General features: G+C 43.7%; 1 protein-coding gene across 1 annotated transcript; it reads right to left on the bottom strand.

The window, feature by feature from the left end:
• Window positions 1–1243: 1243 nt before the first annotated feature.
• Window positions 1244–13906, bottom strand: agbl5 (AGBL carboxypeptidase 5). The gene is made up of 17 exons (XM_079179773.1): window positions 13830–13906; window positions 12405–12683; window positions 12117–12288; window positions 11825–11991; window positions 11477–11654; window positions 11148–11326; window positions 9985–10516; window positions 9615–9784; window positions 9282–9417; window positions 6668–6885; window positions 6353–6555; window positions 5680–5841; window positions 2501–2637; window positions 2304–2356; window positions 1867–2060; window positions 1581–1714; window positions 1244–1470 (listed from the first exon to the last, which is right to left on the bottom strand). Exons 2-17 carry the CDS (start codon window positions 12617–12619, stop codon window positions 1393–1395), a joined length of 2928 nt encoding a protein of 975 aa, XP_079035899.1. The 5' UTR covers window positions 12620–12683; window positions 13830–13906; the 3' UTR covers window positions 1244–1392.
• Window positions 13907–14350: the final 444 nt, after the last annotated feature.

Here is a 14350-nt window from a genome sequence, read left to right on the forward strand (position 1 = left end):
AGGATCCCAAAGGTTCTCTGGTAGACTGCAGGGATGCAGCCACTGCCAGGCCTCGTGGACTCTGGTGTCCACACTCTCTAGGGCTTTTTTCAGACATTCCCACTTGAGGCTGATATACAGCATGTTTTTTTTCTTTATGTTACTAAGCAATATTCAGAGCCTTGGTTTTGTATTGTTACAGTTGTGGTTGGTTCTTTTTCAGTAAGCTAACCGTGTTGTTACTGTACTTTCAGACTAGTAGTTTATTTATATCATTTATCATATTCTTGTCGCACACGGCTCACACACCAGTGGTCTCGATTCAATAGGACATGTGTAGCTACTTATTGTTTCATATTTGCACTTACTCATTACACACCACTATTTTACAGTTTCACATTTCAGTTTCTCTGCAGGAGTAAAACATACTTACATCAGTGTAAAACAAACCATGAAAATGTCGGGAGTGCAAACCTTTTATAGGCAAAATATGCAAAACACCACAACCTTCTGGAATAATGACATTAAATACACACTTCACTCACATTTGTTTCTAAAGGCACAACTGAAACAAGGAGGTTATGAAGGTGCTGCCGTGCTTATTAGTCTGAATAAAAATCAACCCTTTGCTGTAATAGTACAAGTGGGTGACTGTAAAAATACTTCCCAATGCATTACAGTGTTGGTCAGAGTGCAATTAGACATCAGGGGACATCAGGGGACATCAGGAGGGGACATCAGAAGGCAAGGACTAAAATTACAAAGAACAATATGAAGTACAATGATGGTAGCTGAACAGATACAGAATATTTCAAGTATGGATTCATGATCAGTTGGAAAACTTGGATGGGGAAGGTGTGTACTTCTCTACCTCAACCACAGCTGTGGTTTCATTGAGCAAGGCACTAAACCTTTAGCTGCTCCAGAGAAGCTGCTCCAGAGAAGCTGCTCCAGAGAAGCTGCTCCAGAGAAGCTGCTCCAGTGAAGCTGCTCCAGTGAAGCTGCTCCAGAGAAGCTGCTCCAGTGAAGCTGCTCCAGAGAAGCTGCTCCAGTGAAGCTGCTCCAGTGAAGCTGCTCCAGTGAAGCGGCTCCAGTGAAGCGGCTCCAGTGAAGCGGCTCCAGTGAAGCGGCTCCAGTGAAGCTGCTCCAGTGAAGCTGCTCCAGTGGTTGCACTGGACAGCTCCACGGACAGACTATGTTGAACAGCATGGGTGAAAACATCATGCATGCTCTGGAATCTGAATAAATAGTTAAACTTGCTGTATTGTATATTAAGATGCCCCAAGTAACCCTGCTGTGATGACAATGCCCCCTCCTGTTTCCTAGTTGAAACGGTTTTGGTCACAATATCCTAATTTAGGCTCACAAGGAAATACAGACATACACGCAAGTGGCTCCTCTTCTGTGCAGCTGCTAGGCTTCTCCACACAGGGCCACTGTCTCACACATGTTCACAGTCTCAGGCAGAGGCATCGCTGGAGCTTCCTCACCCTTCAAAGACAACGTCATACAGCCTGGTCAAGGTTTATTCATTTGATGCATTCCTTTCTGTCTGAATGTACACTAATGCTACCTGACAAGCAGTGTGTGTCTGTTTTCACCTGTTCCACCGCTTCATCCTTCTCGTGTGCCGTTTCTATAATAGTATTTCCTCTGTAGTGGAGACTGCTGTCTGGGCTTTTCTTCATTAGTTCTTTAGAGGCCAGCGGCATGGCACCCTCTTTCCCAGATACACCTGTAGAAGGAAATACATGTGTTAACTGTGGATATGGGTAGTTTACATACTGGGAAGAGGAACTCTAAAAGCAGTGTCATGCAGCACTTGAAACTTATGGAACAAAGGACAAAATCTTCTGTAATGACCCTCTCTGATGTATGTATACATGCCTGACAATGACAAGTGTCGATGGAGGCCAGGTCTAAGCAGCTTCCAGACCTTCATGGTGGCGGACTCCTCCTTCTCTCCAGATGAGACTGGTTTAATGCTGGTAGGGGAGATTTTGCTGCCATGTGCAGGATGGCTTTCAGCCGACCCCGCTCTCCGGATGGGGATGCAGCTCATGCGAGGTTGCAACTCATACCTGGGCGGGCAACAGAAAGGTCAATATGGTTCACCACTCATTTATAAATCATAGTAGGGATAACATACAATGTTTTGTGGTGACAATGCAGATGTGTAACCTTTTTAATCAGAATTCCCTTCATAGTGTGTACTGTTTCATTTGGATTTCCTTCCATTTATGAATTCCAACCCATGTTTGACTTAGAATGTTCCCTGTGAGATTTAGAAAACCCCCATGATACACAGACAAGATTGGACTCACTTGCTAAATTTGATGGAGGAAAGGATATGTTCAGGCCCCAAGTCTTTAGCAGTCTGTGACAGATGGAGACATCACAGTGAGACTTCATAAACCAAATGTATGCTGTCTCTAGGAGAAATTGTAGTTAAAAAAAAACTAGTAATAGAAGAAATGAGGAGAATGTGCCCTCTGTGAGTGAGCCAGCAATGTCAGCTAACCTCTGTGCGGTCCTCTGCGGGGTGATGAGTGACTGTAAGAGTCCGGCACCCTCTCCCCACACGCCGCGTGGGGAAAGGCATTCTGGACCAACCCGCTGAAGTGGGTCCTCCAGCCTGAAAGTCTGGGCAGCTGAGGCCTGATAAGCAGACGGAGGGACATAAATACAAGGAACAGAGAAACAGCGGGTAACAGAGGAGTAACACAATGTTAAAAAAAACTAAAACTATTTGGAAATGGATTCATAAATCAACAAATGTAACATGCATGTACAACAGATCCTCCTCTTCATCTTTAGTGTTTTGACTAACACTCTCATCCAATCTAATAGGAGAGGTCTGACTTCTCAGCAGTTCTGACCCATTTGTGACCCACTACATTCTACATGGAAGCTGAAACAAAGATTACACACAAACAAAGTCAACAACAGCAGAGGACCCACACACACAAGTTGCTTCACACAGGGATAGTTTTTATTCCAATGGTTAAACAGAGAGGCGGTAAAAGACAGCAGCACATTCATGAAGGTGGTATTCTATTACACAGACAAACACTAACTACCAACCCTAGTCTGGCGGAGAAGGAACCGACACACTTCTCATAAGGAGCAGAAAGACCTGGTAAAAATGTGACTGTGCATGAGGTGGAACTCAGCATTAAGTTGATTGTGTCATCCTTCATGAAGATACATATAAACTTTAGGACTGAAACAACTAGGAAACAGGACATGTTCACAGAAAGAAAGCGGAATACATTCTCAGGGCACTGATGTAAAGTGACAGCCGTCATACTGCATTGAATGCAATGGACAGACGCTACATGGAAAGCATCGTCTTAGTGATATTAAAGGAGCAGTAAGCAAAGGTTCACTCCTATTAACATCATGTGTTCTCTTAGAGCACATATTCCCATCTATGTATGACAGGACGGGGCTGCAAGACAATCACTGGCATCAGTTTTAGTTTGATCCATTATTCCATCCATCATTATCTTTAACCGCTTATCCTGTTGAGGGTTGCGGGGGGCTGGAGCCGAAACCCAGCTGACACTGGGCGAAGGCAGGGCTCCCCCTGGACCTGTCTCCAGACTATCAGAGACGCTCACGTCCACACAGTCCACCTAACCTACGCTGCACGTCTTTGGACTGAGGGAGGCAGCCGGAGTACCCGAAGAGAACCCACACTGACACAGGGACAACATGCAACTCCACAGAAGGCCCGTCTGTGAGGCAGCGGTGCTATCCACCACACCACCTCCTTTTAGCTTGATATCTGCTCTAAACTAAAGGTCAGTACTAAATACACCCATTTCACATACGTGTCCAAACATTATCTGCATTTATATGTTTAACTACAGAGTGGTTTTGGCCTGCAAACTCGAAAAGCCACTCAATTATAAATAAATTATTACTTTTTTTCACTCTTCATTGCGGCTTGTGATGGCAATTGTCTCCCTATTGATGACAAAGAAGATGAGGAGGCAGGAAGGATGTCCTACCAGATGATCACAATACAATCTTCTGGTAGAAAAAAAGCAATGAGCAGAGCCTCCACAACCTACTGCTTACAACAGACCCCAGACCCCCAGCGCTACACAGACGATAGCTACAGGGAGTCTTCAGAACCCTCTCCAGGTCTCACACACTCTACCTCTGCATCGTCAGTGCATCCAACATGGCTGGTGCTAAAACACAGACCATCATCAAGTACTAGGATTACAGCACACAATCACAGACCAAACATTACAATTCCACAAATAGACCAAGACAACAAGATATTTTCTCACCTCTGCTAACCACAAAATACATGAGCTTTGACTATGGACAGCCTGTTAACTAGGGAACACGCCAATGTGTTTGAATGAATAATAATCATCATTTTATTCACCAGCTTCATGAAACATGTAATACAATTAAAGAGCTTAACATTCTATTTACATCCAAATCAATAATGGAATCATATATCGGAATATTCTAAACACAACTTTGATTTAGTCAAAGTGTTTTTATATGACATTGCTTGTTGGCAATCAGCTCCATAAAGCAACCGTTTCCCCCTCAGAGAAGCCCGTGATGAGCTGTCTGGCAGTGGGCTACACTGTGAACATCATGTCAACACCAACATTGGAACACTGGAATGATATACTGTAGGTTTCAGAACTAACAACTAAACCACACTGCTTTCAAATGGGATTTTCAGTCACTATAAAATAAATTGAGTCTACAGAATGCTCTGGACTAGAAGTGGGTGTTGTGATGTGCACTGTGATGTGCACTGTTTCACATATAAACATTACAGAGCGAAATACAAATACATTGAAAAAAGAAAAACGTAATCTTATTTTTCAGACACACTGTTTCTTAAAAATAAAATAAAACCAATAAAAAATTCAAAAATGTAAGTGCAACATGGCAAAAGTAAAACTATATTGAACCATTGACAGCCCTCACTATTTCCCTAATGTGGTATTCTTCCTAGCTGGTTACTTGTATACAGACTGAAAAAGAGACTAAGTCAATGTAAGGTAATCCATTAGTATAATAGTTCCAATAGTAATGTATACTGCAAATATCTACCCAAAGTTCTGCAAAGATGGAGATTATGTAGCCGAGCAACTGACTCTCTCTGCTAAACACATTCACACATTGAACAGTGTGCAGGACAAGCACAAGAACTACTCACTGAGTACTGTGAGATCAGCAATGATTCATGGTGTCAACACACAACACATGCACTCACAAGTGGATTATACATCCGTAGGTGCTAATACTGTAGATACATGTCATTACACACATATTTGCAGAAGGAAAACAATAATATTTGAGGAAAATGTAGAAGTGCTAGCACCAGTGATATTTCAGACACACACACGATCAAGTGCCAGGCAGGTGCAGGTTTGGAAAAGACACTCAGTCTTTTGATATCACTAAAAACACCACTTGTCTGGTACTCCAAGTCATTTTAAGAGCTTACATTCACTCAGTCCACCCACACACACCTATGACCAAGCTCTCATTGGTTAGGTCAGCTTGAGTCCCGGGTGGGCCCAGCTGGAGTGTTGGTGTTTGGCGTTAGGCCCTGAAGGAGCAGGGGGCTCAGTTTGGAGAGCAGCCCGGGACGGGGCAGAGCCTGCAGGGAGGGGAGCAGGGTGGAGAGGCTTGGGGACTGGAGGGAGTACAGACCTGTCATACTGACGGAGGCCGCTGCACACACAGAGGAAGACGAGGAGGAGGAGGAGGAGGAAGGGGGTGAGAGTGGGGGGTGGGAGGGTGTGTGGCTGTTGCTGGGAGACCGTAGAATGGAGCGGTGGTGGGGTGGGCGTCTCCTCTCCTGAGGCTTAGGGTCTACAGAGAGGGAGACACACACATGCACCTGCTCAGAGACATGCAGGGATTGGGTGGACACCCTTCACATGAGCCAGATGTCCTGATGAGAGACGAGATGCATAAGTTTGGGTCCAAGTTGAAAATAATATCAGTAATTCAAGAATTTTTCGACCCTAAAACAGGGCTGATGTTTTCAATAACTAATAACTAAAATAACTAAAAAGGTGAGAAAAACCATGCACTGAGGTCATACAGGGGTCATACTGATGTTCCAGACCACAGAAATCCAGCACATTAATCTGTTTGACATCACCATCACAATAAACCTGGAGCACAGACAGCGACACATCAACCACCCATTAGCCTTTCTTAACAACTCCAACAGCAGAAAGAGGGCAAGGAGAAACCAGATGACAGAATATGTGATATTTAGAGCGAGAAAGAGAGGAGCGGAGGTACATCCAAGAAGAGGTGATGGATAGAAAATGCCAGCCAGCAACACAAGCAGATGGTGGGGGGATCAACTTACCCCTGACTGGCCCGAGTGTCTTGTTGACTCCACGTCCGCTGGTGTGTGTGCCGTTGTGCTGTGTGTGAGTTCGGGATGGGGGGCAGCCAAAAGTAAAGCTCGGGGAGCTGTGCATCTTCGGGGACGGCGTCTGGCTGCTGCTACTTTGACTGTTGCAGCGAATGCGACTGAGTGTGTTCTCCGACGCTGAGCCAGACAAACAGCTGGGCAGAAGATCATGCCAAACACAGAAACCCATGAACCAAATGTTACAAACTACGGGAACTAAAGTGTGTGCTATTTTGGGGTTTGATAAAGAGATGTGTGTAAACTCACTTGTTGAAGCTCTTTGGCGGTGACGCCTTGCTGCCATTGTGGTGTGTTCTTGGTGGAGGATGAGCGTGGATGTGTGTGTTCAGGCCTTTGGTGTTGCGGACGTGTTTGAGGATCCAAGCTCGGAGGTTCATCAGGCAGCTGTGCTCCGACAGCACCAGCCGTGGCCAGGGGTTACACTCTGCCATGTCCAGGGCAGAGATAGCCACGGCACGGCCCACCTGATGCACAACATCCATTAGTCCACTTCAGCACCATATCTTTATCTCATTTGATTTTGAAAGGACAACATTGCAGAGTGTACAAAAGCTTTACGGTTTTTTGTGTGTTTTTTTTTTTACATAAAACCCTTTTCCCTTTATATGAATATATGCACAAAGATGCGTGAAAGCGGCAGTACATGTGGGCCATAGGTAAGTCCTTCATCTTTACTTCCAGGAGTATATATCCATGTATACAGGTGTAAAACATCTACACACTTACATATCTAGATGCACACTTCTACTTCAATGTCGCAATTTTTGTGTTCAACTTTCTTACATCTCACACTCCATTAAAAACACAACTTTATACATTAGTGCCCTATCTTTTAAGGTCGGGTTGGTAGGTAGGTTTTGCAGTAGTGTGGAAATATCGGCTGATGACAGGTGAGTCAATAGTTTAGGATTCCTGTGTTGAAAAGTTGTTCATTCACGTACACCAGAAGCCTGCCATCCTTAAATATGTGCTAAACTAAAAACTCAATGATATGACTGTACCTTGATAAAACACATCAATGCTGGTGTTGATATTGACATTTCTGACCAAACTTGTGAAAATCTGCATTTCATGGGTTGAAAATGGCTCAACACGCCATCTACTGTTTTGAGCCAACCATGAACCTCGCAAGGCCGATAAGAGTAGAGCTGACCGGTAGGGACTTATCTACGTCATGAATTTTATATTCAAAAAACAATACTAAAGCCCTATAATATACCCCGCCCCCCTCCTTAGCCCCTTCCTGACCCCCCTCTCAGTCATGGGTGTATAAAGAGAACTGGATACAGTGTTGGAGGCGAGCTCCCGTTCATTCTTTTGAGAGTGGCTCAGCGGTGCATGAAGCCAAAGATCTTCTGCGCCTATGGTCCCATAGAGCAAGCACACTATGTTTCCTTGAACCCTGGCTCCCAGTCACTTGGTCTCAGGCTCATTCACATGAACAGCAGCAGGAAAAGAACTCTCCATTTGGACATTAGTGCATTTTACAACTTTGAGCACATAATGATTTAAATAAGGGCTCTACTAAATGTCTCTTTTCTATTGAAAGCTCTGATGGAGGTTTTTAAAATGAAGCTTTGGATGTTTGTTATCACCCTAAAAATGTAATTAATTCATGTTGCTGTTAGAATGGTACATGGACTGTACTTGTAAATCTCTTTTCTAGTCTTCCGACCACTCAAAGCTCTTTAACACTACTTGTCATCATTCACCCATTCACACACTGATGACAGAGGCTACCATGCTGGGTGCCACCTGCCCAAGTGTCTTGCCCAAGGACACACGGACCTGGACTAGCAGAGGATCAAAGGACGACCCGATCTCCCCGAGCTACAGTAGCTACATTGATGCAGGTGGTTGCGGGAGAGTACACCATTTTGACTGCAGTGAAAATGTAGTTTTTGAAAGGCTTAACAAAAACAAATATGGTTTGAAGCAGAGTATTTCATTAGATAAAAGATATTGTGAATTTTGGAAATAATTACATATTTTTTCAATAAATTGTAACTTTTGGACTGAAGACAGACGATTACAGAGACAAGGAGCATCGCTGTGTGTTTGGGAGGATGAGCGAAGGGAAGAGATGGTAATATTTCTCCAAGTTATTATTAATCCGAATTTCACTGTCAAGATTATGAATGAAGCTTCAAACTATTGGGTAAAGCCCTACTTTGTCATATTTTCTTTTGATTACCTTCAGCTGAGAACTGACTTTGAGAACTACTGGTCTATGGGAAAAAGTATTTTTCAGGCAATGCATATAAACTGTATATCAGAAGTGGACGTAGTTGCTGTGAAGTCATCCATTGGTTTGTGGCCTGACGTTTTGAAGACTCTTGTTATCAACCAGAAGTGACACAAGAGGGCGGAGCTAAGTACAACTGAACGCTGAATAAAACATTTGCAGGCGACCAAAATGTTACAATTAACTTTAATAAAGTGTTAAAGTTGTAAGACAGAAATTCCCAGACCGGACAACTCCATGGTAGGGACCTGTCAATCACAAGGTAGCCCCGCCCTAAAGCACACTCCTCTTTATGGTCTATTTGACTCTAAATGGACCATCATTTACTAAGAAGTAGAGTCCTTTTCTCCCTGCTAGCTATTAGAAACTATGCAAGCTCAAGGCACTTCTGCATTGGCTTCACTTTTCAGACCTGTGGTTGTCTCCTAATGGTATCACGTGACGGACTTGGAAGTTGTAATTCCACAGTTTGGCAACTATGTTAATGGCTTCAAAGCCTGACACTCTTCCTGAGGGCTTGCCCATATTGTCTGCATTTTCTAAATAATGATCGGTGTGAAGTTTCACTTTAAACAAAACTCAAATTCCTCTCTGAATGGAAAGGAGCCCACCTACCTGTTCAAATATTTCTGGAGTGTATTTTGGAGGGAATGATGAGGGTGGGGGTGGGGTTGCACGTCCGTTGTCATGGCAAGCAGGTGGGATGGTGTTCATGGTTTTTCCTGTGTTGTAGTTGCACTCCAAAGTATAGCTGGTGGGTACCCAATAACAAAACATGTTAACAACATACAACTGGAAAACTAAATTCAAGCTGATGTAGATTTTTGTTGAATTGAACTAAAGTTAATTTTGTATCACCAAGAAGTGATTTTCAAAAGTTGTCATGTACTATTTGAGGTGACAACCCTAAATATAAACTGACGTTTTGTGAATCCATTGAACTCTGACCTGTGAAGCAGCCCTGTGGCCTTGTGAATGGCCACCCGCCCGCTGCCTTCTTTAGACTGGCCATCCCTCTTGTCTCGTGCATACATGTTTTTCTCTGAGAAGTTACAGCCCAGGAAATCAAAGTGGGCAGAGTTCACAGCGATCAGCCTTGGATACAGCATGTTCTCTACCTGCAGAGAGAAGAAGCAGAGGGCATACAACATGAGATGTATGGAACGAACAGAAGTACACCATCTTCTGTGACTGCCGTATGGGGATAAACAAATATGTCATTGACACAAATCAACTACTGAAATGAAAGAAACTAAATGCTAAAACATTTTTTAGAAAACACCTCAGAGGGAGGGCAAGTAAATGTAATACTATTCACCTGCTGGCTCTCCTCAGGAAGGTTATTCCCATACATGAAGCACCCCCGTTTAGAGGCGTGGCCATGCAAGTCCACATAGTATGCCACTCCCCCCTCCTGTGGTGGAATTGATTCTTGTTCCTCCACCTCCGGTACGGTTACCTCTACAGTAACAGGCGCTACAGTCTCCGATGAGCTTGATGAGCTCTTGTGGTCCCCCTTCCCCATCTCAGTGGTGACCCAGGCGTTTTCCTCCATCACCATCGGAACTTCTGTGAGCGCAGGACTTGTGTCATTGTCTGCATTTCGTTGGTTCAAGCTGACTTCAAGGGAGGTGAAGGGAGGAGCTTGATGTTGATTGTCAGGTATGATGCTAAGGGGCGGGATCTGCATGTGTGTGGGGCTGTTACAGTGAGTGCTGGACTGTGTTTTGTGCAGGCGGTTGTGTGTGTGGTGGTAGAGCAAAAGTGTTTTGGCTGCATAGATGGAAGGGTGCAGCTCAGGGCTGGGGTTTAAGTATTGTCTGTTCAAGTTCACACCCCTGGAATCAGTCCTGCAAAAAGTATTCAAAAGAAGCCTTTTAACATTGTTGACAGAACACAGCAGATGCCCCAACATATATTTCTCCACTGTAGTGAGGCTTGGAAATCGATGTCACATTGTGCTGTAACAGGGTTACCTGTTTTTATTAAATGGCATGTGTACGTTATTGGAGTAGGGCTCTGAAGAAACCTGATATTTATCCAGCTAGATTTCTCCTGAAAAGGTAATCAAGTTTCTAATAAGGATTTAACATGTAAGCATGTGCATAACATAGACTTCAGACAGGGAAAGTATAGCTGATTTTTTGTTTAACAAAACCGGTTTCTTAAATACATTAGCCGCCCTAGCTTTAACTGTAGCCCTGCTCCAGACTGAGCCATATGATGAGAGAAAGCAAACTAGCTTTGTGACAACAATGGTGGATCAGTGCAGCATGCCAAAACATGACATCACATTCCAAAGCCCAAAAACACATTAGAAATAGAAAACTCTTTCAGAAACATTTACAAGATACAAGAAGTGCATAAATGAATGCAAACCATGCAATTAAGATCAGTTTAAACATTACCGATCACTGAGTCAAACCATGTTTACATTGTTGTAGTGAGGATGGTGCATGCGACTACGTGTGCAATGCTTACCTGTAGTGCCCACGGACGACCCCGTCTGGGTTGAGCATGGGAATGAGCTTGAAAAGAAACATGTTCCGAAGCGCATGAGCACGAGGGTCATCTCTTCTTAGGATGAAGTTGAGGAAACCGTTGAACACAAAGGATGCGGGAGTCTCCCCGGGGTGCACTCGACTGCTGAGAAAAAACACCTGCAAACACACAAGGACCAAGGGTCAGCTTCACTGTTTCGACATTATTCAGTGATTCCACATCAGCCTCAGCCTTAAGTGTAAGCCATTAAACTTGCCACATTACGAAAGAGAATACTGATTGTGTGTTCAAGTATGATTCCGTCATACCCTTTTGCTGGAGAACCGGTGTGGTCTTGGCGTGTTGATGTCAGGAAACAGCTTCGGCAGACGGGGTTCTCTCTCCTCTTGCATCCCGTTGCAGTTGGTCACAGTGATCAGGTCCACCCTATTACCATCTAGAGAGTGGCACAACAACTCCCTATGATAATACACACTGTCCGGGGCACTGAGTGAGAGGATGGAGATTGTTGGGAGAAAATAGTCAGAAATTCTTCAATTGAGGTAATTTAAAAAGTAATAACAGTTTCAAACATATATTGTGTGTGTGTGTGTGTGTGTGTGTGTGTGTGTGTGTGTGTGTGTGTTTTAGGCATTTCTGTGTGTGTTGTGTTGTACCTGCTCGGAATGAGTTGAGCAGCATTAGGGTAGCTCTTGTCAAACTGCTGCATCATCTCCTGGCACTCACTATAAGAGAAGGGGAAGCAGAAAGAGAAGTAGGTGGTCGCCCCTCGCACCTCCAACAGCCGGTGAGAGAATGAGAGGATGAACTGGTTATCCACAATCTGCAAAGGGACAGAAGAAAGGAAGAAGAGACATATTATGAGAAAGAGAATAATAGCTGTCAGAAAACAAACGGACAGCAATCTGCCTCAGTGGCTCCTGATCCTCTCCCTGACAGTGGACATACCTCAGCTGTGGGTCTGTCCCGGATCCTTTCCCACCGGTTCTTGCCAGGTAAAGTGCGTACGAGAGGAGCCATACCCTGGCTGTAGAGCTTCCTCTGGTTATTCATGTTCATCACTTTGATCTTCAGTATCTTTCCAGATGCAGCACCCCGTACACTGAAGTGAAACCACGATCTGAAACACAAAAACGTTTGGTATTCTAAAAGCAATTGTGTGCAGCTAGTAAAACACATTTATCATGTGAATAATATAATTGCAACATAAGCAAAAGTTGTTTTCTTCTTTTATACCTGTTTCCATTCTCATGTTCGGTGCCACTGCAGTCTGGCTGCGTCCACACATTGAACTCATAGTCAGGGGTAAGGTTTGACCCTGAGAGGGCACTCCCACTGGGAGCTGCATCAGTAGGAGGGCTATGGCTGCCCTTCTCCACCTTCTCCACACGTGCCAGGTTCCCAGAGTCAAACTTGGAGCTAAACACAATATTCCCAAAGCGAGCCTCCATGGTTCTGAACTCTAGGCTCTCACTTTTCTCCCCTCGGGTGCCAGTCAGACGTCTGACATACAGCCTGTAATGAAATCAGAGAAACGCAATCAAATTTATACAGAGAAAAAATGTAAAGGAGGAAAAAAGTGCATTACTGGTGGAGACAAACTCAAATAGGAATGCTATACAAATCCAACAACCCCACACAGCCCCTCAGTCTACATGGTGCAGCCGTATTGCAACGACACATTGTTTGATCCAAAACGGTTGTCATCATTGAATAAGTCACTGCTTTGTGACGGATGCACATTACTGGGTGCAGGACAGGGATACTGCAAGAATATATTTGTATTCATTTTGAGAAACTTTGATGCCAGTTCTAGATATCGGAAATTGCATGTTGTAGTAATGTGTGGGCTTTGGTAGTAAGATCTTTGTTTTTGGTAACTCTTAACACCAATTAAGAAATTAAATATAGGCTATTTATAATTGAAATGATGACTTACTTATAACGATGAAGGTACCTGGAATTCACAGTTCAGATCAAAATTGAATTGCAGATGTAATTACTTAAAGGCCACATACATAAACTGGGGCAAAACATGCAGCTTTAGTCTTACTGGTAAAGATGTCATTACATCATTTACGTTAAGACGAAAACTTTTTAACTTGCTGAAATTAATAACAGCGAGAATTTGAGGCCAGTAGAGAAAATACAACCATGGCCAAACGATAACATATGTTCGACGGTTACAACCCAATGTTCACTGGATCTACGGCGCAGATACATTATTGCATGGTTGTTTGCTTATCATTTATCATGTATGACAACATGACTGCCCCTCTGTCCAGTGCTACAACATAATGTCTGCTGTTTGATTTCAGTCATAGAGCAACAACAACCGCTGACCGAGAGATCTGGCACAGAGTAAAGGGGAACTAAGCGAGCAAGCGGTAGAGTCGGTTACCAAGACGCGTTCTTTGTTTTTTTCCAAACACGCTAATGTCAGCTAATAGTTAACGTTACTACTGTGATAGTCTCAGTGGACACCTTCAGATAGCTAATGTTACACACCGCTAATAACGCTAGCATACGTTTCTAGGCTACGGAGGCTAACTTAGCGAACTAGCAGTCGTTGTTTGAGACGACAGTATTTTTGATCGCACAGCTTCAGTCATTTTAGCTACGCCAATGCTTTTCCACGAGACATTGAATGTTCAGTCTTACTACGCTATTTTGGTTCGATGTCCGTCTTTGTTTTCATCGTCCTTCTCAACCCTCACGTCGCTGCTCTGGATGCTGCGTTCAGGTTTCTCCGTGGAAATGAACTATGACTGGAAACGTTGCCGCTGATCGTTATTGTGGGATGTTTAAACAAGCGGTATAATTAATGTGTCGATATTAGCATTTAAAGAGCCATAGTTGCATTCATACACACTGTTTCACATAGAGACAAACAACATTTTCAAAATGTTCCAATCTTATCGAAAACAAATAAACAACGTTGTGCAATGCAGTGTTCACTGCCAACCCAAATCAGGTTTGGATGGCTTGTAAGGCAGGGGTCTTCAACGTTTTCCAGGCCAAGGACCCCCAAACTGATAGAGAGATGGAGCAGGGACCCCCGACTATATATATATTGTATACAATTGTGTTTTATATTAAACTGGGCCTAGTGCCATGTATAAATATACCTCTTTATTGTGCATTCAACACTAAGCTATTCAAATAATACACAGGATCATATA

Source organism: Pholis gunnellus (assembly GCF_910591455.1).
Source record: "Pholis gunnellus genome assembly, chromosome: 19".
Taxonomy (NCBI): Eukaryota; Metazoa; Chordata; class Actinopteri; order Perciformes; family Pholidae; genus Pholis; species Pholis gunnellus.

What these genes read in the sequence shown, in the direction of transcription:
- agbl5 (XM_079179773.1), bottom strand. Translation starts at nt 12,619, where the DNA reads ATGGAGGCTCGCTTTGGGAATATTGTGTTTAGCTCCAAGTTTGACTCT. An exon ending in GTCGTCCGTGGGCACTACAG is followed by an intron (nt 10,517 to 11,147) that starts GTAAGCATTGCA and finishes TACTTTTTGCAG; the next exon opens with GACTGATTCCAGGGGTGTGA. An exon ending in GCCACAGGGCTGCTTCACAG is followed by an intron (nt 9,418 to 9,614) that starts GTCAGAGTTCAA and finishes GGTACCCACCAG; the next exon opens with CTATACTTTGGAGTGCAACT.